Raw genomic sequence first — 27575 nt, 5'->3', positions numbered from 1 at the left:
GAAAGGGGAATTCCCAAGGCTAAAAATGTTTTACTCTTTTTTTTTTAAGAGAAGATACAAATTAATTTTAGAGTGAGAGGCTCCTCTGTTTAGGCTGGTGGGTGAATAAGAAAAATGGTACACATTTGAGTGTCAAGAGTATTGTGTTTGAAAAGCCTTGGTATTCAGAGTATGTACTAGGCACTTGGGATTCATCAGTAAACAAAATAGACAAAAAGTCCGTTCAAGGGGCTTATTTTGCTTTTTAATATTTTTTATAAATGCTTTTTTATATTTTTATAAACTTTTTATAATTTTTTATAAAACTTATATTTTTTATAAATGCTTTTATTTTTAAAAATATTTATTTGGCCGAGACAGGTCTTAGTTGCAGCACTTGGGATGGGACCTTTGCGTCATGCGGGGCCTTTTGTCAGAGCGAGAGGACTGTAGTTGCGGCTTCAGTTGTTGAGGCACGTGGGCATAGTTGCTCCGCGGCATGTGTGGAATTTTAGTTCCCCAACCGGGCCTCAAACCTGTGTCCCTGCATTGCAAGGCAGATTCTTAACCACTGGACAACCAGGGAAGTCCCTATATAAATGCTTTTTAGAATTACTCTTCTATTAGCATGTGTAATTAAGAATTAATTTGAGTTAGTCAATAACAATACTGGTGTTTGGTGTAATTGTAGGGCATTATATCTGGTGCTGGTTCCTGTCCCATATCAAAGACTTTTGTAGAAAGCTACCTTTTTTCTTCATTAATTAACTAGAGTTAAGTGATATTAACAAAAGTTTTCCTCAAAAATTATTTTCGTAGACTGTAATCATAAAGTCCTACATTAATACCATCTGTTATTTATTGGCAGCTATTGCAGGTGCTTACCATTATCTCCGTCCTCAAAAACAACCCTGCAGAGAAGGTGCTACCCATTTTACAGGTGAAGATTAAGAACCTTAGGAACAATGACAACAGTAGGGGATCGCTGGGATTCAGCTAGTCTTGTCTTTTTTTTTTTTTTCAGCTAGTCTTTTCATGTCCAAGCTGATACTCCACTCACTTTCATATTTATATGTATGGAGACATTAGTTCAAGCCAGTTGCTCTTTTTTGTTCCTTACATTTTAATTTTATGACTCAGAGGTTGCTTTGAACAGTCTTTTGGCTTAATTCTGTTACCTTTTATATAGGAAGAAGACAGAAGAGTAATATGTAGGTTTGAGTATATTTTCTAGTGAAGAGATGAAAGTAGCTATGAAACAAATTAATTTCAGCTGGGGATTGTGTCTGTAACTTTGGGTTTTACTCCAGTCAGCTGAGCTACTGGTTCACTTAATTATATAATAATTCATTTTATATAATTAAGCGTAATATGAGTGGTGGTCGGAAGGCCTGCAAGGTGAGGCCTCAGTATACCCCAAGTGACATCGACTTTTAAGGAAGCACCAGGATTAGTGAGGGAGTGTCCGTGAATGTTTTCCCTCAGAGATTGGTTTTGCTTTTTTTTACTTTAGTTGATTTTACCTATTTGCACTTTCTAGGTCTGTTTTGTCCCCAGGATAATGGATTCAGATTTGCTGCATTTGCAGTTCTTTCAGTGCAGCACTGTCACATAGTTCTCTAGGAACCATGCAGCACAGGGACTCTGGGTATTCTGATCATTTGGGAGAAGAGGTGTATAAAGTCCTGCTTCTCCTCCCAAATAACGTGAATGGAATTTCATCTTTTTTTTTTTTGCTAGTTGTCAAGGATAAAGAGAATTTAGAAAGACTCTACCCTCATTGTTCTTTCCAGACAAGAATTGGTCTCAGTGTTAACAGTAAAATTCAGTTGTAAGAAACTGGATTTATTAGATTATATATATGATTCCTTAAGTGTAATCAGTAGAATTCCATTTATTAATTTGGAATTTTTCTTACTGTTTTGTATTTTAAAGAAGTGTCTCCTTTCTCATCACCCATTGTGAGAGTCTTTGTTTCTTTCTAGCTTTGGAGTCTTAACTAGTGCTTATTCGTCAATCCCCTAGCTTTTTCATATGGCCATTGAGTATGTTCACATTGTATTTTGTTTAATCAAGGAATCAAGAAATTAAACTGTTGAGCATGAGAAAAATACTACCGTTTGTAAATTCTTAATATGAGACTGAAGCTTAGAAGCTCTAGGAACTTAATGATACAACCTTTCTCTTTATGTATCTTTTCAGTACATGGCTTTTCAGGTGGGTCTTTTGACCTTGGGTTTAGACCAGTTGCTAAGTCAAGTCAGTTTTTCCTCTTTCCAACAGTTAATATATACTGTTAATATGGTCCTTCCTTTATCTTTTGCAATTGTAAAAGATGTATTATTTTATTTACATAAAGTAATAAGATGCTAACTACATCATGACAGACCATTGATTAAGAAAAATCTGGGTTTCAGAGATGTGTGAAGTTTCCTAAAATAAATATGTATTTATAGTATATATACATAATATGCTACATTCTTTCTTTGAAAAGTCATTATATATGTTATTCAGCCATGTGCCTTTTTCCCTCAACAAAACATTTTGAATATAAAAGAAGTTTTTAAAAATTGGACCATTTCAACCAGTCTAACAGGAAAATTTTAAAATTTCTCATTTGTTCACCTTTGTCAGTCTACCTTTAAGGAAGGAAACCTTTCTAAGAGATTTTACTGTGCAGCCAGGGTTGAGAACCACTGGAATAGATCATTTTTCAAACGTATCGCTGAATTAGAGTCACTGAGAATGCACTGAATTAGAGTCCATTCAGTGAGAATGCACTGAATTAGAGTCAATGGCAACGCACTCCAGTGTTCTTGCCTGGAGAATCCCAGGGACGGGGGAGCCTAGTGGGCTGCCGTCTATGGGGTCGCACAGAGTCGGACACGACTGAAGTGACTTAGCATCAGAGAATGCTTCTTACGGCCTTTGATATATAATGGAACTATATGTAAGCTTGTCCTGTTTTTTCTAGTCTCCCGTAAATGTGTTATCATACTTTCATAATTTAAAAAAGTTAAAAAATTAAGGCATTTGATGGGTACGCAACTGTAATACAGACTTCAGGTATATAGTTGTATTTGACTAGATGACTTTGTAGAGCTCACTTAGAGGCTTTCTCAGCCATTTTTCCAGAGTTAAATATTATAATTAGCAAAGACCCTGAGTTTGAGAATATGATAAATTTCTGTGGCAATACTGCATAATTTTTTGTCTAGTTTTAAAAAAAATTGTCAATTCTTATTTTTGAGTGGCACTGCATACCTTATGGATGGACCTCTGACAAATTTTTCCCCTTAATTTAATGTAGTTTATTGATTTCTCTCACTTTTCCCTGTATCTGCCTCTGTATTTTCATACTATGTTTTGATTAGTAGATAGGATTAGGAGTTCACGTCTTCCTCTTCACAGACATTCCTGAAGATTTCTCCTATATATCCATTCTTGTACTTTTTTTTCTTTCATTGTACTATTTAATCAATAGGTATTTATTTAACATTTCTTAAGAATGTTCCCCCTTGTGAATGATAAAATAATTTATGATACCTAATATAAAGGAGTTTACTAGGAGTTTAGTTTTCCTCCTGGAGAAGGAAATGGCAACCCACTCCAGTACTCTTGCCTGGAAAATTCCATAGATGGAGGAGCCTGGTGGGCTGCAGTCCATAGGGTTGCAGAGAGTTGGACACAACTTCACTTTCACTTTTAGTTTTCCTAGTTTTGATAGATGAGATACTCATTGGGGTGGATAAGATTTGGATGGTGGGAGAGGGGGCTTGCTTCAGATGTATCATCAAAAGTACGATATGGGGTGAAGCATATGAGGCCTAAGAATGGAATTGTCTGGGCCAGAAAGAAAAAAAATGAAGCCAGGTTATACAAGAGGCTTTATTTATTAGATTTAAGTTCTATGTGTATTTTTTGTAATGATAAAAAGTTTAATTCAGCAAGAGTATAAAACAATGCAAGTAATGCTCCGAAGTGTATATAGTAAGAACTATGGGAAGAAGTTGACGAACCTATTACTGTATTCGGAGGTTTCAGTAAACATCTCTTAGTAAATGGTAAGTCAGGCAGACAAACACAAGTGTAGAAACTTTGAACAACACAATTAACAAGCTTGGATGAAAGAACATAAAAGAAGATATATACCCAGCTGTAAGAGAATATACATTATTTTCAAGCACAAATAGAACATTTATAAAAATGCATTATGCAGTCATAAAGTAAGTCTCTGCAAATTTGAAACAGTAATCCTTATAGACCATTGAATTTTACATTAATTGGTATACAGATCACCCAGAGGTGGTCTTTAAGTAGAAATGATAACCAGAGGGTTGTGATGGTGGATGGGATTCTGCTTTTTCTTTTTTTTTTGGGGGGGGGGGGGATTCTGCTTTTTCATAAGCCAGCTGATGTCTGATGTTACTTGTCTTCAGACTGCACTTTCCGTATCAAGGATTATAGACAATGTTCTTCAACTGCAGTTTCTTAGTTTGAGTTTCTCAAGAAGTGGACCCTGAAACAAAAAGATTTAGGAGCCAGTGATTTACTTTGTTGGTGAAGGAAACATCAGTTGGAATGTGAGGGCCAGCTGATAGCCGATAAAGGTGTATTATCAGGCTAACTACCTCTGTGGGCAGTTGTTACTGAATTACCATGGAAGAGCTTTGAAGACCAGTGTCAAACATATGTCTCATAGCCTTCTACTGGAAACAGAGAAGTCAGTGCCTGACTTCAAAGGACAGGCTGATATGCTTATTAGGGACAAATGCAGCTGGTGATTTGAAGTTGAAGCCAGTGCTCATTTCTTGATTTCTGAAAATCCTAGGGCCCGTAAAAATTATGCTAAATCTACTCTGCCTGCACTCTATAAATGGAACAAAAAAGCCTGGATGTTTAGTATGTCTATTTATGACATTCTTTATTGAATATTTTAAGCCCACTGTTGAGACCTACTGCTTAAGAAAAAGGATTCCTTTCAACATATTGCTGCTCATTGACAGTGCACCTGGTCACCCAAGAGCTCTGATGGAGATGTACAATGAAATTAACGCTGTTTTCATGCCTGCTAACACAACATATATTCTGCAGCCCATGGATTAAGGAGTCATTTGAAGTTTAAAGTCTTATTGTTTATGAAGATAGTGATTCCTCTGGTGGATCTGAGTGAAGTAAATTGAAAACCATTTGGAAAGGATTCTTCATTCTAGATGCCATTAAGACTAAGTTCTGTGTTCTTTATTTAGCTCATTACTGTGTCAAGTGCTTTGTCAACACTCCAAGTGCTTACATCTTCCTGGATTCCTGTTTGTTTGTTTTTAAATCTTACAAGAGGCAAACAAAGAAAAGGATTTTAACATGTTATTGAGTTCCTATTAGGTGCCAGGGAGTTAATGATGCAATCTTGTTTTAACCCTCATAACCCAGTGAGTGGTGGCTATCTTCCAAATTGTAGGTGAGGAAACAGGTTCATAAAGGTTAAGTGATGTAGGTCAAAGTTATATGTAGCTATGACAAGAATAGTAAAAATGATAACTGGAATAAAATAAGACCCCTTTGAGAGGCTTCCCAGACCCCCTATTTTGTTTTCAGCATCCTGCTTGTTTCCTGGTACTCAACACAAAATGTACTTGTAGATGTCACATTTTTAATTCTGTGTGCTTTAAGCCATTTAAACTTTTGTTTAAAGAAAAATCCCAGGAATGACTTCCAAATCTTGACCAAACTCTTTACTCAGATTACTTTTTTAATAGTTCTTTCTTAATACATGTAAGATGTGTGTTGATATTTTGGTCAGTTTTAATGAAAGGTAACTAGTGACTACTGTAGCATTTTATTTCTCTAGGAACATGTCAGTGATAGAAGAAGACTCCTAAAACTACACACATTAGCTTTTTATTGTGTTTTTAGATCTTTTCCACATTATTAACTGTTGGAATTAAAAAGATTTTTTTTTTTTTTTTTTTTGGTTGCAACATGTGGTTTGTGATCTTAGTTTCCCAACCAGAGATTACACCCAGCCCCTTGACAGTTAAAGCATGGAGTCCTAACCACTGGACTGCTAGGGAGTTCCCAGTTAAGAATTTTTCAATGGACTGAGTTACTATTTTGAGTAATGTAAAATCTTAAGTTGTGTTTTGGCACCGCATAGAACCCTTTAGTGATTTGGAAGCACACTCAAAAGTGCAAAAAACCTTTTAAAGTGATGTATCACACACTTGGTGACATAGCTGAATTATTAGTGGTAAAACTAAATTGTCAAATTCGGCAGGGATTTTAATGTTCTATTGCCAATATAAGTCACTTTTGCTTTCTGAGAATATTTATGTATATTTTTTTTTTCTGAGAATATATTTTTGTAACCAGCTTAATCTGATGGGTTTATGAAAATATAGCTCTGTCAAAAACCATGTTCCCTAGGGATAATACTGAATTTGTTTGATGGTTAGCTGATAATACCTGCCCTTAAAATTACCCAAATCAAATTTCTTTTCTATGCTTTATGGTACATAATTGTTGGTGCCAGTAGTGTATTTGTCACTGTGACACAGAAAAAGGATAGTTTTAGAAAAAATTTGGCTCTATCTGTATATTCCTAAATATTAATGGTCATTGCTACTAAGAAGTGAATCATAGAAACCTCACAGAAGCCATGAGTCCATCAGATGATCTGAAAGCAGCATAATACCTGGACATTCACATAAATAACTTCCTTAAAAAAAATAGATTTATGTTTTTGGCTGTGGTGGGTCTTTGTTGCTGCACGCAAGCTTTCTTTAATTGTGGAGAGCGGGGGCTGCTCCCTTCATCGTGGTGGCTTCTTTTGTGGAGCACAGGCTCTGGGCAAACAGGCTTCAGTAGTTGCAGCACGTGGACTCCGTAGTTGTGACACACAAGCTTAGTGGGTTCCGAGCATGTTGGATCTTCCAGGCCAGGGATTGAACCTGTGTTCCTTGCATTGCAAGACGAATTCTTAACCACTGGACCACCAGGGAAACCTCTCACAAAGGTAACTTTCTGTAGAAATACTGTCATTGGTTTCATGAGATCAGAAGTATCTCAGTGAAGACTGCTTCTTATATGAATTGGTCATTTTCTGGGACTCATTCTAAAGATCTGCAGTATATGGTAAATTCCTCTTAGATTTAGTACCTTGGAAATTTTTTTCCCAACACACTTGAAACTTCTTTTTATCAAATACAGTAACAATTTAACTTGGAACATTTTAAGTTATTGCCTCCGTTGTCATTAACCATAGGCAAAATTCGTTATCTGCGTTAATTGCCTGTAATTCCGATGCATATCTATGCTTTTACAAGTAATGTCTGATTTGACAGTTTTTAAAAATCTTAGTGTGGTTTCATTGGCTTTTTTTAAAGCTATATTGAGTCACTGTGGTGTGCCCTCCCCCCTTCTTCCAGCCTCTTGTACTTGAGCAGTGAGGTCATGTGAGTTGTTTTGGCCAGTGAAATGTGAGCAGAAATTTTTGTCTGTCTAACTGTGTAGTGGCAGTGACGAACCCTTTGCTGATTTCTTGTTTCTCCCCTTGCTTCTTGGACTGAAGTACCAAGCCTGAAGTACCAAATGGTACAGCTTAAAGATAGTGGCCTCTCCCAAACATTTGAGAAGGAAACCTTTGTTGTGTCAAGGCTCTGAGACTTGGAGAATAATTTGGTTCCCAAGCACCCCTGTTCTATCCTTTGGGAATACAGAATTATCAATTGCAGTTCAGAAAGGTTGAAAACACGTTGACTTTCTCTTTGTACTTTGAGTTTTGAGATGTTAAATAGATAACATCCAGGCCTCTCTGCTTTCCAAAGTCTTAGGGGAGGCTGATCTGTCTCAAGATTATATGTCAGGTTCTCTAAAGATGAATAAAACCATCCTTTGGCTGTTGGGTTAAGTATGTACATGCTGTCACATGAAGAGCATTTTGCATTCGTGGCATGCCTCATTGTGGATGAGTAATTAAAGGGTGTAACACTCCCCCCTTTTGTGCAAACTCAGTCTGTGGTGGAGTTCCTTCTTTTCATTCCTTAATTTCTAAACCATATCTCTTCAGAACTAAGTATTGAGATTTTAAGGGAGACATTCATCACATTAAACTCTTTGGCCAACTGGAGCTCTTTCATCTTAGGCTTTTTAGTTCTTTCTTTGTCCTCAGTCTAGCTACTCTGTAAATATTGTTGCTGACACAAGTCTGGTTTTCTGCTTTTATTAATTGGGGAACTTCTCCCTCCCCGTAACTCAGACATTAGGTTTTCCTTTGCTGCTGTTCTCTTTCCCTCTTTTAGCCCAGATGACACAAATATTTTTTCTGCGTATGGTACAAGAGCCATTTATCTTCATATATCTTACCTTTCCCTGATAATCCTAAGATGAGAATGTTCTAAAGTGTTTAAACTGTTTGACACTGGGGGCTTCTTTGCAGTCCATTGGTTAAGACAGCAGGAGTGTGGGTTTGATCCCTGGTCGGGGAACTAAGATCACACACTATGCAGCACAGCCAAACAAAACAAAACTTTTTCTCAGCAATTGGAAAATTAAGATATTTATTCTCTCCCTCTTGCTGTTCTCATTTAGTGAAGAATGGCTTTTTGTGTTGGTGATTCTTTTTTACTTATTGTATTATCCTTATTTCAGATTTTTATTTTGTAAAGTGTCTGTAAGATAATAGTCATCGTGTGGTAAAGTAAAAAAGCTAAATAGGGGGAAATGGTGGCATTATATTGAAAAGTACAGATCCTACACTGCTACTTCTAATTTAACAATAGATCTTTCGCTTTTGAAAAAGTACTCTCGTTTAATAGAAATATTAATGTATCTTGGGGGTGTAAACACTTTTCTGTTAGTTCAGATATATACATACAAAATACATTCTGATAGATCCCAGACTAATAATTTCAAACAGCAATTCCTGACAATTAAAAATTGGTCTAGAGAGATTTTTATTGAGATGATTTTTATCATTAGAACCAGGTGAATTTTACAGAGTTTTACAATTTGCAGAGGTACTTTGCCTTTTTCCTCTCTGGCTTTCCCCATGATAGTTCTGCATCACCCCTGAGATAACTTTGCCTTCTTTCCATTTGACATAGTGATTTGGGAAGCTTGCCTTCATGTAAGCTAGAAATAAATTTATTGTCTTAAGTTTATTCTCATGTTGGGTCTATGGAGGAGTTTCTTTTCACCACTCCCCAGTTAATTGAAATTCTGCTATTATCATCATGTCTGTCATTTGGATTACTTTTCATTGAGAAAGGGGGACTACAGAGTTTGGGACAAGCTACTTAGTTTATCTTCATTGTGTTTGTGGGCTAGTGTATGTGTGAGAGAGAGAAAATACACAAAATAACAAAATTTACCATGTTGATTATTTTTAAATGTATAGTTCAGTGGTGGTAAATAAATACATTTATATTTTTGTGTAGCCATTACTATCCACCCCCATAATTCTTTTCATCTTGTAAAATTGAAACTATCCATTAAACAGTAACTTCACTTTCTCCCTTCAGCCTCTGGCAACTAACATTATACTTTATGACAAATTTAAGTATCTCATATGAGTGGAATTGTATAATATTTGTCTTTTTGTGACTGGTTTCTTTTACTTAGCATACTGTTCTCAATGTTCATCTCTGTTGTAGCAAATTGCAGAATTTCCTTTTTAATAGTCCATTGCAAGTGTATACTATTCATTGATGTGTATACTATTAATTCATTGATGGATTCATGGATGGACACTTGGTTGCATCCATGTTTTAACTATTGTGAATAAGGCTGCTATAAAAATACCCAAATATATCCCTTTAAGACCCTGTTTTCAGTTCTTTTCGGTATTTACCCAGAAGGGGGAGTTGCTGGGTCATGTGGTAATTCTATTCAGAAATTTTCAAGGAGCCACCATACTTGTTTACACAGCAACTGTACCATTTTACATGTCCACTAATAGGACACAGGGTCCAATTTCTCCACATTCTTGCCAACACCTGTTTTCTGGTTTCTTAATAGTGGCCATCCCAAGGGGTGTGAAGTGGTAGGTCATCTTAGTCTTTTAAATAGATAAAAGGAAGAGCTGGATTTTTTTCCCTGTTGACTGTTTCTGTAAACATACCCTATACCCTAAGGGGCTCTTGATTGGAAATCAAATCTGGTTATTATTTAAAATGACACTTTTCAATCCTCTGTTACAGATTGTTTTGATGGGTTTATTTCTTGCCCTCTCCTTTTTTTTTTCACCAGCCTGTCACTTTTCCATATAAAAGACAAGTCTATAGCCTTCACATTCACATACTTTGTGCCTCTTGTGGATAATCTATAGCAGATGAATCCATAAGGCTTCTAGAATACGGTATGCCAAGTTCTCAGAATATACCCAAATGCCTTGACTTTGTATTATGAAAGAGTTTTGGTCTTCGTTAGTCATTTCATGTACAGGATTCAAGATCAGATCATATAATATTATGAGTCTCTCCATAGTCTTGTTAATTGGAAATATTATTTGAATGTAGTATAGGCATTTACTGCTTCCCAGGAGGCACCAGTGGTACTCTCCTGGCAAGGCAGGAGACATAAGAGACGAGTTTGATCCCAGGGTTGGGAAAATCCCCTGGAGGGGGAAATGGCAACCCATTCTGGTATTCTTGCAGGGATAATCCCATGGTTCCATGGGGTTGCAAAGAACTGGACACAACTGAAGTGGTTTACTGCACACAGCAGGGTAGTCAGTAACAAATAGAGGCAAGCTGGTTCAGTGTAATGGACTAGGCTGTTACTCAATGAACGAGAAATGACCTGGAACAAAACAAGCTTAGTATTTGGTTCAGATGTCCTTTGAGTTGTGAGGATTACATATTTCAGAGTTTTTGTAACCGTGGTGATTTTCAGTTAGCTACCCATTGTCCCCCAACTGTCAAGAGTCCCAGGAATTGTATATTGTTGCCTAAACCTCATGTACCCAACTCTGCCTCCACAAATAGTGATTTGATCGTGAAATTGCTGTTCTCTGATTCATAAATTGTGAACATATCTGCTGCAGAGAGATTTGACAGCCTCCCTTTGTGCAAGAAATGCTGAGATCTCATTGCTAAAAATTGTTGCTGCAAAGGTGATTTCATGAAATGCTAATTGTGTTTGAGAAGTTTATGTGAATACAACTAGTGTTAATCCTCTGCTGTTGGAGGTTTTAATGGTGTGACTAGTCTAGAATTTAGGATAAATAGGGTTTTCACATGGTTTGGTGGGGGTATATTGTAGTTAGGATTATGTTTCTATTGCTGGTGTTAAATGGATGCTAAGTGTTAAAAGGTGTTAAGGATGACACCAGTGTTACGAGAATTTCACTATAGTCATAATTTGCACAAATTGGTATAAAGCACTGGTTGTAAGACTTCTAGCAGCAGCATAAAGCTCTTTCCTCTTCTTATTCATGCTACCCTTAGTCTTATTCCTCCTGGAATGGAGACATTTCTGAAGGCAAAGAGCTATGAGTAGTGTTGGGCTTTTAAAAAGTAACTGCTGTTTTAAAAACAAAAATTTTTTTTTAATATATTTAACTGCCCTGGGTCTTAGTTTCGGCATGTGGGGTTTTTTTTTTTTAGTTGCAGCATGTGGGATCTGGTTCCCTGACCAGGGATTGAGCCCAGGCTCCCTGCATTGGGATCTTGGAGTCTTAACCACTGGACCACCAGGGAATTCCGGCTTTTAAACTCAGTAATTAAAAAGCAGGTAACTCAAAAACTGGCAAAGCATTGAATGGATATTTTCCAAAGAGCAGGCACAAATAGCCAATTAGCATATGAAAAGATACTCACCATCATTAGCCATCAAGGAAATGCAAATCAAAATCTGAGATACTTCTTGATGCCCACTAGGGTGACTTTAAAAAAAAAAAGGAAACTAACCAGTGTTGGTGACATTATGGAGAAATTAGAATCATCCTCACTTGCCGACCCTATTTACAGTTTCAGTCTTCAAGTATATATTCAAGAGACTTGTGTACATTCTTACATGAATGTTTATAGGAGCATTATTCATAATAGCTAAAAAGTGGGAAGTCAGTGTACAAAAGTACATTAACTGAATGGATAAATAAAGTGTGGCATAGATATATATAGTTGTTTAGTTGCTCGGTCATGTCCGTCTCTTTGTGAACTCATGGACTGTAGCCCACCAGGCTCCTCTGTCCTTTGGATTTTCCAGGCAAGAATACTGGAGTGGGTTGCTATTTCCTTCTCCAGGGAAATCTGCCCAGCTCAGGGATTGAACCTGCATCTCCTGCATTGCAGGTGGGTTCTTTACTGCTGGGTTAACCGGGGAATCCCAATTTTTAGATATTTTAGTAATGTTTTTCCATATATAATGTTGTAAAGCTCTGTAATTTAAAAGAATTATGGTCCTTTGTTGGTGTAGCTAGGTTACTTTTTATTTAATTTAATTTAAAAATTTATATATATTTGGCTGTTCTGGGTCTTTGTTGCTACACAGGCTTTTCTCTAGTTGCGGGGAGAAGGGGCTACTCTAGTTTGTGGTGCTTGCACTTCTCATTTTGGTGACTTCCCTTGTTGCAGAGCATGGGCTCTAGGGTGCTTGGGCTTCAGTAGTTGCAGTGAGAGAGCTTGGCGGTTGTGGCTCCCTGACTCTAGAGCACAGGCTCAGTAGTTGGGGCACACGGGATCTAACCAGTGTCTCCTATGTTGGCAGGTGGATTCCTTACCTAGTAACCTTAGCTTTTACCTTTACCTAGCCCTAGGTTACTTTTTAAATTGCTTTGTTGGAGAACTAGTGTGGCAGTGAGCTTGAAATGATAATCCCCTTTACTTCTAAACACTGCCACAGTCATTTTTCCATGGCTGTGGTTAAAAAAAATTGGATGTTTCAAATGAATGCTCTCAGGCTCCCACAAATGAATTAATGGTCTTATTACCATATATGCTCTAATATTTTTTTTAAAGCTTCAGAATCGCCTTAAAAAAATTCAGCTGTATTGAGGTAAGATTTTATAATACACTACTTTACACATAAAATTGTTTTAGTAAATGTGCTCAATTATGTAACCACCACAGAACAATTCTATTTCCCCCAAATTTCCTTTGTACTCCTTTGCTCATCAGCCCCTCACTTCACCCCCATGTCTTGATAGCCACTTCCTCTCTGTTTTAATAGTTTTAGTTTTTTCTCTAACCTGATTTAGGTGGAATCATAGTCCATTTAGGTCTGGCTTTTTTCAGTTAGCATGGTGTTTTTTAAAGTCACCCATGCTGTTACTTGTATCAGTAGTTTGTTTTTTATGAGTGACTTCACTTTCACTTTTCACTTTCATGCATTGGAGAAGGAAATGGCAACCCACTCCAGTGTTCTTGCCTGGAGAATCCCAGGGACGGGGGAGCCTGGTGGGCTGCCGTCTGTGGGGTCGCACAGAGTCGGACACGACTGAAGCAACTTAGCAGCAGCAGTATTCCATTGTATGGATGGACATTTGGGTTGTTTTCGCCTTTTGAATATGGTGAATAAAGTTGCTCTGGACATGTGTATAGTTTTATGGTGTAAGGAACTACTGCAGTGTTTCTAGAGATCATACCATCTTAATATTTGTATTAACTTCCTGTATTAACTCCCTGATATACTTCCTGGAAATCATTTTGTGGGATTACATATAATTTAGCATATCATTAAGCAGTGTTTCATAAAGTCACCATCTTCATCATATAATTATTATGTATGTATTATGCATAGAATGTACGCTAAGGATGTTTGTAAAATGCAGATCCTTGGGTCTCATTACCAAAAGTTCTTATTCTGTACAGTTGGAGAGTCACATGGTGGTAATGACATTTAGTCATTTTCAAAACCACAGTTTTAATTAATATATTTGTTTCCTTCTTTGCAACTTTTCTTTGTATTTATTTCTTTGCCCGTGTTGGATCTTAGTTCCCTGATGAAGGATCAGACCCCGGCCCCTGCATTGGGAGCACAGAGTCTTAGCCACTGGACCACCAGTGGACCACCAGGGAAGTCCCTTCATTAATATATTTGTTCAGTTAGTGTTTCTTGAGGGGATTTTGGTACTTCCTTTGCATCCACATGCATTTTATTACATTTTTTTTTCTCTGTACTAAGATCTCCCAGTGTTTATCTGGGCCCCTTTGTTTGCTCGCCATCTAGTGGTAACAAGTGAGAACCACCCAAGTGAATGAATTCATAGGAGGTGGACAGCGCCCTTCTAAAGGAGGAAGGGTTGGAAAATCCAAAGATAAGTTTGTGACTAATGAAAATGCTCACTATATGTTTGCTATATGAATGAATGCCCTTTCCTCCCATGACTTTTTTTGAGGGGGATAGGAATTCAGTATTATTTAGTTGGGAAATAATTTGAGAGAAAATGTATTTTCTATCACTTTTTTTGAAAAATGCATTTTAGAGCCTGTAAATTTAAAACTTTTATCCTAAATGGCCAGCTGAATTACTTTTACTAGGAAATGGGTAGGTGCGCATGCCTAATTCTCTTACATGAGAGAGATGCCTCCAAGCCATACTAAATTATACTTGGCATTTTGGTTCCATACAATTTATATTCTAGATCCTCTTGTTCTGGGCTCTTAATTTACTTTGTCTTTTACATGGTTTTTGGTTTTTTTGCTCATGCTAGTTTGATGATTGTGAAAGTAATATTTTGCTTAAAAATTTGTTTTTGTTTTACATTAGCTTGACAGAAAAAGATTTACTGTGATAGGGATGTTTTAACAAAACTTAGTTTGTAAGGTCTGGTTTTACTTTTCACTTATAGAAATGGTGGAGTCAATGAAGAAAGTAGCAGGGATGGATGTGGAGTTGACAGTTGAAGAAAGAAACCTCCTATCTGTTGCATATAAAAATGTGATTGGAGCTAGAAGAGCTTCCTGGAGAATAATCAGCAGCATTGAACAGAAAGAAGAAAACAAGGGAGGAGAAGACAAACTAAAAATGATTCGGGAATATCGGCAAATGGTGAGATTGTTACATCCTAGTGTTAAAGTCGCTCAGTTGTGTCTGACTCCTTTGCGACCCCATGGACTGTAGCCCACCAGACTCCTCTGTCCATGGGCTTCTCCAGGCTAGAATACTGGAGTGGGTTGCCATTCGCTTCTCCAGATGATCTTCCCAACCCAGGGATTGAACCTGGGTCTCCTCTATTGCAGGCAGATTCTTTACTGTCTGAGCTACTGGGTGGCCTGCATATCCTAGACATATCTCGTCATATCCTGTGGTTTAGTCGCTAAGTTGTGTCCGACTCTTTGTGACCCCATGGACTGTAGCCCACCAGCCTCCTCTGTCCATGGGATTTTCCAGGCAAGAATACTGGAGTGGATTGCCATTTCCTTCTCCAGGGGATCTTCCTAACCCAGGAATCGAACACAGGTCTCCTGCATCGCGGGTGGATTCTTTACTGATTAAGCTGTGAGGGAAGTCCAAAGAATGATGTCTTAGGTGTTAGACTATTTAGACCATAGCCTTGTACACACATTGTTGTATACCTCTGCAGTGTATATTTTATATTTTACTGGATTTGCATCTTTTACTCATCTGGGTTGAGAATTAGAAGCTATACAGTATTTGAGGAGAGAGGAGAAGACATTTTTTTTCCTTGAAAGCTGTAGAGAGCACCACACAAGTAGACAACTAATTTAATCATTGTTTCTATTGTGGTGACTACAAAATACTTCATTGTGTAACTTGAAATTACCATTCTGGACAGCTTAACCAATATTCATGTGCCTGTTAAGTACATCAGTTGATAGGTAATATGGATACAAAAATGAGACAGTTAATATCCTTATGAAGATGGGTCTAGTCATTGTTTTTATAATAGAAAATATCAGAGGGCGTAAATTTATTGTCTCAGATATTATATGTGGGTATATGCTGATACGTAATGTTTTTCTTGCTGTGGCTTTTGGTCAAGAAAGTTTAATCTAGTGCAGTGGTTCTCAAACCAGAAGTGACTTTGCTCCTCAGAGGACATTTGGTAGAGACATTTTTGGTTGTCACAACTTTAGTGGGTAGAGATGAGGTTACTGCTAAGTATCCTGTTAGGCATAGAGTAGCCCCCCCACTGTTGAGTGTTGAGAAACTGATTCTAAACACACTCTTAAAAGTACAGTGAGAGGAATAAAAAAACTGTCACAAAGTTAGCATGGAGTGAATTTGGTGGATAGAGGGAAAGGGGAAACGGCATTTGCTGACTTACGTGAGATATTTCTAAATTACAAGATATGTGTGCAAGTTACTGTATTTAATCTTTAAATAACCCTGTAAAGGGTAGATATTATTCTAGTTTCTAGATAAAAACGGGTGTTCTGAGTGATTAACTACCTGGGATCACATAGAAAGTGGTGAGCTGGTACCAGTGTGACCATTACCTTCAAACACATTGGAACAAAGAATATGGATTGTCAGTATTCAGGTTGGTGTTGCAGAGGGATGAGGAGATGAGGTTGAGAGTGCTGAAGAGAGAAGTCTGTGTGCTAGATGGTGGGATTTGGGGTAAGAAGGAAAGGAAGCAAAGAGAGGAACTGATAAATTGGGAGATGAAAGAGTCAAGAGACTGGAGGTCTTGATGTGTCTCTAAGTATAAATAACAGCAGTAAAGGAACTAAAAAAAGAAGTTGTAATCCAGTAGTAAAATATTGGAACTTAGAAATTCCAGGCTAGAGTAGCACAGTTAAGAGTGCACAAATAAAAGTCATGGAGTTGAGATCAAGGAGAACTACATTGAAAGGAACGTGATAATGCCTTGGTGTGTGATACCAAGAATTGGAAAGGTAAGCTGTAGATACTAGTGAATGTGGCTGAAGGGCCTGCAGAGATCTGTTGATGACAGGAATTGATATTTTAAAACATAGTGGATGAGCTTCCAAGGGAGGAAGGGTTTGGAGTATTAGAACAGTCATCCTGAGTCAGTGAGGACTTAAGAGAATTCAGAAATCATCCTCCTCTTAGAACAGTCTATCTCTACTTGAAAAGCCATAAAGAAGGTAGTTCATTCAGGAGAGAGCTGGTTTTACTTAGAATCAGTACAAGATTATAGAAGTGAGTGGGAGAATTATTTACAATGGAAAGAAGGTTGCAGAGGGCACAAAATGAATTTGGAAAGGTTAAACAATCTCACTGTGGAAGAGTGAAAGTATTATTCCCTCAGTTGTGTCCCTTTGTGACCCCATGGACTGTCACCCTTAAGGCTCCTCTGTCCACAGAATTCTCCAGGCAGGAATACTGGAGTGGGTTTCAGTTCCCTTCTCCAGGGGATCTTCCCAACCCAGGGATCAAACCTGGGACTCTTGCATTGCAGGCAGATTCTTTACCGTTGGAGCCACCAGGGAAGACATTGTAGTAACAAAATTCAGAGCAGAATGTATATGTGTGTTAAGAGGTAGTACGTGTTTTTGGCATGATAAACGAATTGAAATGAGTGGCAGTGTTTACTTCAGTCTGTGGACTTTTGATGTCGTAGCTGGTTATGGATCTATCAGTAAGGTGGTTTACAGTTGAGCATAATAGTGGTTAAGGAGTGTGCGTCCCGGAGGCAGAATGCCTGGCTTTGAGTTTTTATTCCATCCCTTAGAAACTGTGAGCCTAGCCGTGCGGCCTACTTGGGTTCAGGTTTTCACTCTGCTTCTAAGTTCTTTAAGTTAGTTATCTTTGGTCAAATACAGTGATCTTTGTTTTCCTGTGTAAGTGGAGACAAAAGCTAGTTTAAAAAAAAAAAAAAGCTAGTTAATATGTTGCATTCATTAAGTAGTAATCACCATCTTAATTCTATAGCTGAACTGTGAGATGTTCCCCGCCCCCCCCCCCCCCCCCCAATCACTTAACTAATGGCATGTAGGAAGAAGGAAGAAATACTTTACATAAACCGGAGACAGGTTTTCTCCGCTTTTGTATCAAGAGTGGAAAAGGAGGTTTGGAGACAGATACATATGTTCTCTTTAATACGGTTCTCTTCTCCAAAACCAGAGATAGAATGTGATAATTTGTGTAATTTCTTAAATAATTTTTGACTTTTTTTTTTCAGGTTGAGACTGAGCTAAAGTTAATCTGTTGTGACATTCTGGATGTACTGGACAAACACCTCATTCCAGCAGCTAACACTGGCGAGTCCAAGGTTTTCTATTATAAAATGTAGGTTTTATACTAGAAGGGAAGATAATCAGATTAAATGTTGGCTCTCTTAGAATCATCGGTTTTTCATATAGATTTTTCAACATTTTATTTAATGTTGGAAGGATAGTTAAAAGAGGAGTGATTCTCAGACTTAAGTTTTTGAATACTCATTTGCAAATTCACTGCTAAGAACAATCTATTACTGCATTTGAGGTGGTCAGACGATCGCTGTAAAAAATGCACTAGATTTTGTGTTACCTGTTTATATATTCATTTGTGTGGGGGATACCGGCTAGCTATAAGCAATGCATTACACAGTTCAGTCTTAACATTTTATATAGTTGTTTTTTTATTTCATTAACAAACTGTTGTGCTGTTCTTTGGAACCACTTTCTATGTTTAATTCCGGTCTATCAAGTGATAAAATTTGTTGATTTTTGAACGTTTACAGTTAATTTCTCTAGGATTTTGCTTATGTTTGGAAATGTGAAATCTGAGTCATTCCTGAAAGTTTTTGCATTATTGAAGTATATACATCTGTTCATGTTTTTATCACAACTTGATTTTATGTAATAGAGAAAAATTTTTAACAACTTATTTTAAAAAGCATTAATCTAATTCTGGTTTTTTTGTTGTTTTGTTTTGCTTTAGGAAAGGGGACTACCACAGGTATCTGGCTGAATTTGCCACAGGGAATGACAGGAAGGAGGCTGCGGAGAACAGCCTAGTGGCTTATAAAGCTGCTAGTGATATTGCAATGACAGAACTTCCACCAACACATCCCATTCGCTTAGGTCTTGCTCTCAACTTTTCTGTATTCTACTATGAAATTCTTAATTCCCCTGACCGTGCCTGCAGGTAAGTCTCTAAAGAGAAAAAAACTTGACTGAAAGTGAAAAAGGTTACCAAAAAAAATAGCTCCTTGTTTTTCTGTCTTGTTCCCTGGGGCTGCCTTCCTTGGCTTGGCCCTGTAATGAAGAATTCTGGCTCTTAACACAACTGTTTTGGATGATACAAAGACAGACCTATTTCAGTTCACTAGGATAGTGGTTAGGATAATTATGCGATGAGGAAAAATTTGATTGGTAGATTGAAAAGAATCTTATTACAGAGTAGGAGTAAGGAATGAGGGATTTTCATAATAGAATTATCTTCATTTTTGTATATTAGTTTTCAGTCTTTGTCTCGTGTTCAATATAGTTACGCTCTTAGTATGCATACTGTGTTGTATTTTCTGTTGTAAAGTTTGCCATCTTATTGATGTATTTAAAAGTGTTACCCCATTTATACTTCACGTTATTCCCAATTTTGATACATAAATTTAAGGCATATATGTACATGGTTTTTTATTTAAGTATACACGGCATGAAGTTTATCATTCTGTGTTTAAATGTGCAGTTCAATGATATTAAGCGGGTGTGCATGTGTGCTCAGTCGAGTCTGACTCTGCGACCCCATGGACAGTAGCTCCTCTGTCCATGGAATTTTCCAGGCACGAATACTGGAATGGGTTGTCATATCCTGTTCCAGGGCATCTTCGCAACCCAGGTCTCCTCCTGCACTGCAGGCAGATTCTTTACCACTAAGCCACCAGGGAAGCCCGCCAGGCTCCTTTGTCCGTGGGAGTGGGTAGACATTAAGTACACCCACAATATTGTCTGTTGCATCTATTTCTAAAACTTTTTTATCAACTGAAACAAACTTAGCACTAAACAATAACAGTATATACACCTCTGTCCGATTTTCTGATAATCTCTATGAATTTGCCTATTTTAGATAAATCATACAATAGGAGTAAGTGTACAAAGTAACCTCGGTGTTCTTGGGTATGTAGGAATCAGATATTCCCTGAAAAAGATTTTCCAGCTGTCAGGTGGGTTCTTTTGAATGAAAAATCAATATTAATTCATCTAAAAGCTTTCTAAATGGCTAGTTGAGTGAGTCCAAGCAGGTAATGTATCTTAACTGAAGAAGCTATGGCTGTTCAGGGATAGTATTGGTTGACTCTTTGATTGCCATTCTCTAGTCTAGCCGTAGCACACACAGCTTCAACCTAAGTCCTTTCCGTGCTTCTGCTTTAATGTGAAGTATGCCATTTGTTCTTTTTCTACCCATAAAGATTGTTCAAATATGACTTCTTAATTTGCTTACCCTCTTGGGTCCCTGAAGTACTTTCTCCAGGTTGGCACTTTATGTTATAGTAGCTATTTATGTCACTCCCTCTATTTTTAGGTGTTTTAAAAAAGTTCATTGTGGACTCATATTATGTCTCTTTCCTCTTTTTCCTACCTGTTCCCAGCATCAGTTGGTGTACATAGTACACAGTACTCAAAAAGTAAAGGTGAATTTTGTTTCTTAACTGTAGTAAATGGCTTATATGATCACATTTTTGTGGGTTTTTTCTTTCATGCTCTGTTAACATTAAATTTTATTGAATTAAATTGTGAGATACTGTCCCAGAATTTTTTCTTTTTGCATTAAAACTTTATTAAATAAAGTTAAACTGACTAGAATTTGGAAATACCATTCACATGCATATATTTTGATGGTGGCTTGGATGGGATTAGGTCTGCTTGTCAAAAGCATAGTAATCAGTGGAACTTCAACAAAAATTTCACTAGTTCCACAGTTGCTGGATTACAAAATTTAAAAAGACGTTTCATTAGTTACACCTGTTTTCAGTGCCAAGCATTCAGCGTCTAATAGGGTCTGGTAGTGATAACTCAAGAAAAGACTTGAGATTTAACTTACGTCATTTCTAAAATCTGTTTTTGGACTTGTTTAGTTTATTTTGGACTTGTTTAGTTTATTTTTATAATACATTATGTGAACTCTTGTAGGTTGGCAAAAGCAGCTTTTGATGATGCAATTGCAGAACTGGACACGCTGAGTGAAGAAAGCTATAAGGACTCTACACTTATCATGCAGTTGTTACGTGATAATCTGACACTATGGACTTCAGACATGCAGGGTGATGGTAAGGAGACTGAAGTTAAAATATGTCTCTCTCAGTTGTTGGATCTATTTACTCTTAGAAAATTGGGATTTCTTCATATTATTATGCTATAACTTAGACTCAGCCTACCCTCCAAACTATCAAATTTTAATTACTACCTTTACAGGAAATGGTATCAAAGTACAGCCTTACATTTTGGTCTGTAAGATAATAATGTAAAAGGCCTGTTTGGAAAAGGAGATCTTTTGTTAATAATCAAAGATTTAAAGATTTACCTGTCATAACATTGGCTAAACTTAGTTTTCTGTTCTATCAGTTTTGAAAGATGGGAGAGGAAGCAGTTCATATTACCATTCTTCAGATTCAATTTTAGGGGTCTAAGGTTAATTATATTTTATTGTTGTTGTCACTGTTTTGGCTGAGTGGCAATCCTCAGGTTAAAACTTAGATGGTTATAAGTAGGTATTTATGGTATCTTTCCTGTGTGGAAATCTTTTATATAAAGACTAATTTTCCTCTGTATTCTATACAGCAGATGAAACACCCTGCTCATATAGATCCTTATTTAAGAGATCTGATATAGTCTCTTTGTTTTCTAATGTTGCAGTTGTAAATAGTTACCTATTTTATAAAATTTAATCTTGTGGTTGGGAGTAGGGTGGGTGCTTAGTTTTCCAGATGTAAAGGACCAAATTTGTCACGTTTCTTGATTTTAAAGAATATTTTATTCTACTCATTGCTAAAGAATTGTTTTTACCCATGATAGATCATTGAAAGGGTGGGGAGACTGGATGGGGAGATGGACACAAACTAGTGTGACATGATAATTATAAGAGTGTTTGTAACTGGCTCTGGTGATACAGGGAGTGGAAACAACATTTTGTCATTTTTAGCTACAAATCCTTTAAAAGTGTATTACCCAAACTGAAGCATATTTTGTATTCCTTGAGGCTAAATGGAGTTTTTCTTAGTCAGACCAATATATATTGTATTTGGAAACATAACTTTTTAAAGATGTCTCTGAAAATGGATGGCAGGGAATGTAGGTTGGCGGTGGAAGGACAGAGTCAGGTTTTAGAATTATCTTAACGGTAAGTGAGAGTTAGGGGACTCTGCTTCTAAAATGCAGTAGCTCTGTGAACTGTTTAGAACTTGACTAGGTTTGGCTTGAGATTTGTGGTGCATGTGACTTACTTGCACACTTCACCAACAAAGCCAGATGGAGTCACAGATTACTTTTCGTCAGCACAGCACTGCAGGCAACCACTACCAGTCTGTGGAACTCAAAACCAACTAAACCATCTCTGAACTAATGACTGGGGTTCCTTCCAGCTTTAAATTCTATTGTATTCTAACAATAACTACTAAGAAGAATGGCCAGATAGCTGTGGACTCTTCATAGTCACCCCCAGCTCAGAGAAGACTAATATCTCTCTGCCTGTTTGAGGGGATAAAAGGAAAAAGCATGTGGAGAGTTTGGTAAGCGGTATTGACCTAAAGTAAGCTATACCTCTTTGATCTCTTGGGATATTTTTTTGAGGGTGAAAAATACCAACAACAAAAAGTGATTTTGAAAAGTGATTTTTTTTTGGGGGGGACACATTATTTGGTACAGATGTCTCCTTTCATAAAGTTGCTAGATTCCAAAAATAAAAATAAGTCTGATTTTCTGTTATCACTCATAACCAAAAATTGATTAAGGCAGATTGTGATTCCATTTATACAGAATCAAAGATACTCTTTTTCTTGGTTATCAAGCATGTTTTGTTAAATGGATTATTTAAAAATAAAATATCTTTAAACTTATTATGTTTTCATAGTTCAGAATGTTTTTTATACAAAATGTTTAATTACATTTTAGAGTAGATTTCTCTTTAATCTTAAACACTTAAACTAATGAAATTCAATTGCATCAATTCCTTATGACTTTGTAGATCGACCAATTAAATTTCATTGAGACAGATTAGGTTTTAAGAGATGTGTTAAAAAATATTTGGAATTATGAAACATAGTTTAACTTGAAAAATTCAAGTGGTCTGTTGAAATTTTAGCAAAATAAACAAGCTGTCTGAAATTACAAACTGTTGATACTAGAAAATTATTTGCCTGTTTTGCTAATGTTACATGATAAGTTGCTTTTGTGATTTAGAATCAATGCTGAATGTAGAAGAATTTGGGTTATGAAGTTAGGATGTTACTTGCACTTAGTTTAAGGATTATTTAGATTGTTTTCTCCTTTTTTACTTTAAATGTGAAAAGTGGCGTAAAAAAGCATTTGAATTGAGGGTTTCTAAACAAAGAAATCTATGAACTTTATGTTGTTCACAAACCTTTACTTATACATGCTTGTATTCTTTTTGCCTGCAGAATGTTAATGTTTGTCTGGGTGTGTTCAAACATAATTCTTTAAAGGGAGCACCACTTTGTCTCATCAAGCAATTTCGGTCCTTTTTCTTTTAACCTATGATCAGAGGACTGTTTAATACACAAGTTCATAGAGAGGAAATGTGTTCTCTCTGCTTGTTCCCTTCTCCCTTCCCAATCCAGAAACTGGGCAAAGAAATACATATCTGAGGAAATGTTTTCTCCCTTTCTGTATACCTTTTAAGAGGATATTTTGTCCTCTTAAAAAGGAACAGATTAAAAAAAAAAAACAACAGATTATTTCTTAGAGTGAAGTTCATGCAAAGTAAGATTCCAAAATCTGATTCCCCTAAGTCATTGATGTTTTCCTTTGTCCTGCTCTTGGTTTATTTTTCTTGTAATGTTGCTTTCATATGATTGTTCTCCCTCCCTTTCTCCTTACAATATAGATTCCTAAAGGAAAATCCAACTCTTCCTTTCCTAAATACTCTACTTTGTAAGTCATTATCATGGCACAGTGAATTCTGCTTTTAGTTTTGGTTCTTCACTAATCATGCCTGCATATCATCATCTTGTTGCTTAAAAAACTGCCTGTTATACATCCCAGGATGCAAAACCTTTTAAGACATTTATGATCTGCTACCCCTGTCTACTTCTGGTTGGGTGTGACTTCTTTGACAATGTTTTTACACCAGAGTTACTTGGAACTTTTGGCAAACCTAGTGATTGCTTATAAGTAAATTAAGAGTGTGCTCTATTGATGTATGTTAACTGTATTTTGGCAGTGTATTGCTGTTGAAAATGAGTGTGAATGTTCTTATCATTTCTTAAGTTTGAATACATTATTGTTCATTGGGAGAACAATTGGGTGGTCCATCATTTCTTCCCTCAGTAAATGGTTGTTTTCGTCTTTTCTTTGCATGTCTTTCTAAATGAGTCAAAAAATCTTTATCTACCTTAAATACTTTTTTAAAACAATAAATGGCAAACATTTTTATCACAAAAGAAATGTTGAAATGACTAAAACTATCTTTACCCTTACTGCCATGACAGCATTTATCGTATCAAGGTCTTTAAGACAAGACAATTTAAAAGTGTTCCTCAGAGTTCTGCTTTATGCCTGTAGGGAGCTGCTCTTAGTGTCATTTGTCCATTCTGACTAAGTAATTTAACAAGCAGTATGAATGGATGAATTGTCTGCAGTATCATGATTGTTGGGTTATTTCATTGATTTTTCATTTATTTTGATCAAACTAGTAACTACTTAGGAATTAGAGGTTTATTATAGCACAAAATAATGTAACTTTTATCTGTTTATTTTTTGGCAAAAGCCTGCATGCTTCCTTATTATGGCTGTCTTATGCTTATTAATAGGTAGACGACTGGTGAATAGGCTGGCTTTCGATTGCATGTCATAGTGCAGTTGAAATTCCTCAGGCTAATTAATAATCATGTTCTAAGGGAAGAGAAAAGTGGCATGAGAGAACTGGTCCAAATGCCCTTCTTTAATAACCTCAGTGGTCTGGTTTACTTTGAGCATGCTGTTCCACTCTACAGTGAGAGATGTGGTTTATGGTTTGGTGCGATTGTCCAAGATACAAAATGTGTAAAATATTCGTTTACAAAAGCAGAATCTTCCAACTCCTTTGAGTCGTTTTACTGCTCAGTTCTCATATTGAAATGTTTCTAATGAACCTTCAGATCAATTAGATTTTGCAAAAATTTATAAAATACTCTTGGTTCTTGAAGAGGTGAGGTTATTGAGAAAGAGTATTTTGACTCAAGATACACATGAAAGCTTGAAAATCATTTTGATAATATGGTTACCTTGGCTGTCTACTTAAGAGCTTTTTTAGCATAAAAACATTGACTTTTACTATGCATCAATTTTTTTTTTCATCCTGTTGATCATTCAGGACCTTGATCCAGCAGCACCTCTTGGCTTAGGCATCTAAGGTGTCAAGGATGGTAGCAGTCCTTTGCCTGTCTGTGTTTAGACCAGTTGTATCAAATATAAGGAGTCTTATGCTTGGAATGATACCTTTGTCTGTCTCCACAGCAACCTAGTTTAGTAGGTTATAAATTAATTGTCATTCTTCTTTGCAGGTGAAGAGCAGAATAAAGAAGCGCTGCAGGATGTGGAAGATGAAAATCAGTGAGACATAAAAGCCAACAAGAGAAACCATCTCTGACCACCCTAGACCTTCCCATCCCACCCCTCTTGGAAGTTCCCCCATTGTCACTGAGAACCACCAAATCTGACTTTTACATTTGGTCTCAGAATTTAGGTTCCTGCCCTGTTGGTTTTTTGTTTTTTTTTTTTAAAACAGTTTTCAAAAGTTCTTAAAGGCAAGAGTGAATTTCTGTGGATTTTACTGGTCCCAGCTTTTAGGTTCTTTAAGAACACTAACAGGACTGCATAGAGGCTTTTTCAGCATTACTGTATTGTCTCCTGCCAGATGTGGCAAGATCACCATTAGAAATGGAAATTACATTCGAAAGCCATTAGAATTTTACGTGATGCAAGCATCTAAGAGAAAGGTTAATCACACTATATTGGTGTATGTGGTATCATTTTCCCTTTTTCTAATTGCTTAAATTGAATTTTATACCAATGTTTAAAATTAATTGGATGTTAGCTTGAGGTGGTAAAAGGTATTGTGGAGAGTTTGTTGTAATGGTTTTGCTGTAAAAAAAAAAAAAAGTGTTTCAAACTCTGCTGAAATGTTGCTGAAAAGCATGGTGCTGGTAACAGTTCAACAATCCGTGGCTGCTCATTCTTGCCTACTTTTACTCTCCCTCTGAAGCAGGTTAGCGTTGAAGGTGGTATGGAAAAGCCTGCATGCGTGTTCAATTCTTTGTTTCTTCTCCTTCCCTCTCCCCCGGGCCCCGCCCCTCCCCTCCTTCGCTCGCTCAACCTCTTTTGTTCAGTATGTGTAACTTGAAGCTAATTTGTACTACTGGATATCTGACTGGAGCCACAGATACAGAATCTGTATTGTTCTTACTGAAACACAGCATGGATTAACATTAAACTTAAATAAAACAAACCTAAATTAAAAATGCCAAACATTATTGTGCCTCTATCCTTTTTCCTTCTATAATAAAATCTCTAGTCTAAATACATTGATTATATTTTTTGCCTGAATGTGAAGAACTTTTTTTTTTTTCTTCCATAAATCACTTGTTTCCCAAAAATGATGTATGTTTCTGGGGGAAAAAGTTAACCTGTATGTAACCTGGTTCTGAAGAACAAGGAGTATAAATAGTGCAAGTATCCCGTCCTCTAAATCAGGTAACAGTGTGATGTTTATTTTAATCATTAAAGTGCCAGTGTTTTTTTATAATACAAAATGTACTTAAGGATCATCTAACATGCAATTTTTGGAGTTGTACAACTGAAGGCTGAGGTTACTTTCCGCCTGCTCCAGTGAGTGGCAGGAACAGAGAAGAATTAAATAGATTCTCAGAAGTACACGTACACATGGTGAAATAGTACAGTGGTCCTCTGTTAGAAACACTCGATGTAATATCTTTGAGAATTTATACAACAGTGTGTACAGATACTTAGTTAATATAGATCATTTTATGTCAGGCATTGAGGTCAATCTGAATGACTGTCTCACATTGATGTACTCCTCATTTGGCGGTGGGTCGGGGGGAAGTTGACTACTCTTGAACATTGAGCTTATTTCCAGCTTTGCTTTTGTAAATGCTGCTGCAGTAAATGTCTTTGTTAATGGTCCGCTTAAATAGTTGCCTGTGTATCTGTGGTAACATTTCTAGATTCCCTGTGTTAGAAAACAGCTTTGCAATTGGTAAATACTATTGGGTTGGCCAAAACATTCATTCAGTTAGTGACTACATTGATCAATAAAGTTCTTGGTGAAAATATGTCTTTTATTTTTACCGGAGCCTTTTCGCCAACCCAGTACCTTCCCTTGAAGAGTTATTCCACATTATAGCCACATCAGCAACGTATGAGAGTACCAGCTTCACTGTGCTCGACTCATTGCTAAACGAGATATACCAAAAATGTATCTTGGACTTTAGTTCTTTGTTGTTAAGACTTGGGAAATTAATAGATTAGTGATGTACTAGTAGTTGCTATTAAAATAAGTATGTAGAATGAACA

General features: G+C 36.7%; 1 protein-coding gene across 3 annotated transcripts in view; it reads left to right on the top strand.

Annotated features, from left to right (window-relative positions):
• Positions 1–26573, top strand: part of YWHAE (tyrosine 3-monooxygenase/tryptophan 5-monooxygenase activation protein epsilon) — a 35041-nt gene extending 8468 nt beyond the window's left edge. The window contains exons 2-7 of one of the 3 annotated variants that reach the window (XM_027519602.1): positions 14768–14967; positions 18032–18138; positions 18772–18978; positions 20961–21097; positions 23890–23936; positions 25547–26512. In XM_027519602.1, the coding sequence (XP_027375403.1) occupies positions 14768–14967; positions 18032–18138; positions 18772–18978; positions 20961–21097; positions 23890–23897 (659 nt within the window). In that variant the 3' untranslated portion in view covers positions 23898–23936; positions 25547–26512. Of the gene's footprint in view, positions 1–14767; positions 14968–18031; positions 18139–18771; positions 18979–20960; positions 23937–25546 lie in introns of all 3 variants that reach the window. The other 2 variants (XR_003506997.1, XM_027519601.1) reach the window with 2 other exon arrangements.
• The last annotated feature ends 1002 nt before the right edge of the window (positions 26574–27575 follow it).

The sequence above is a fragment of the Bos indicus x Bos taurus genome, chromosome 19 (assembly GCF_003369695.1).
Source record: "Bos indicus x Bos taurus breed Angus x Brahman F1 hybrid chromosome 19, Bos_hybrid_MaternalHap_v2.0, whole genome shotgun sequence".
NCBI classification, from domain to species: domain Eukaryota; kingdom Metazoa; phylum Chordata; class Mammalia; order Artiodactyla; family Bovidae; genus Bos; species Bos indicus x Bos taurus.
The sequence above is the reverse complement of the archived record's forward strand: the minus strand, read 5'-3'. Positions and strand labels throughout refer to the sequence as shown.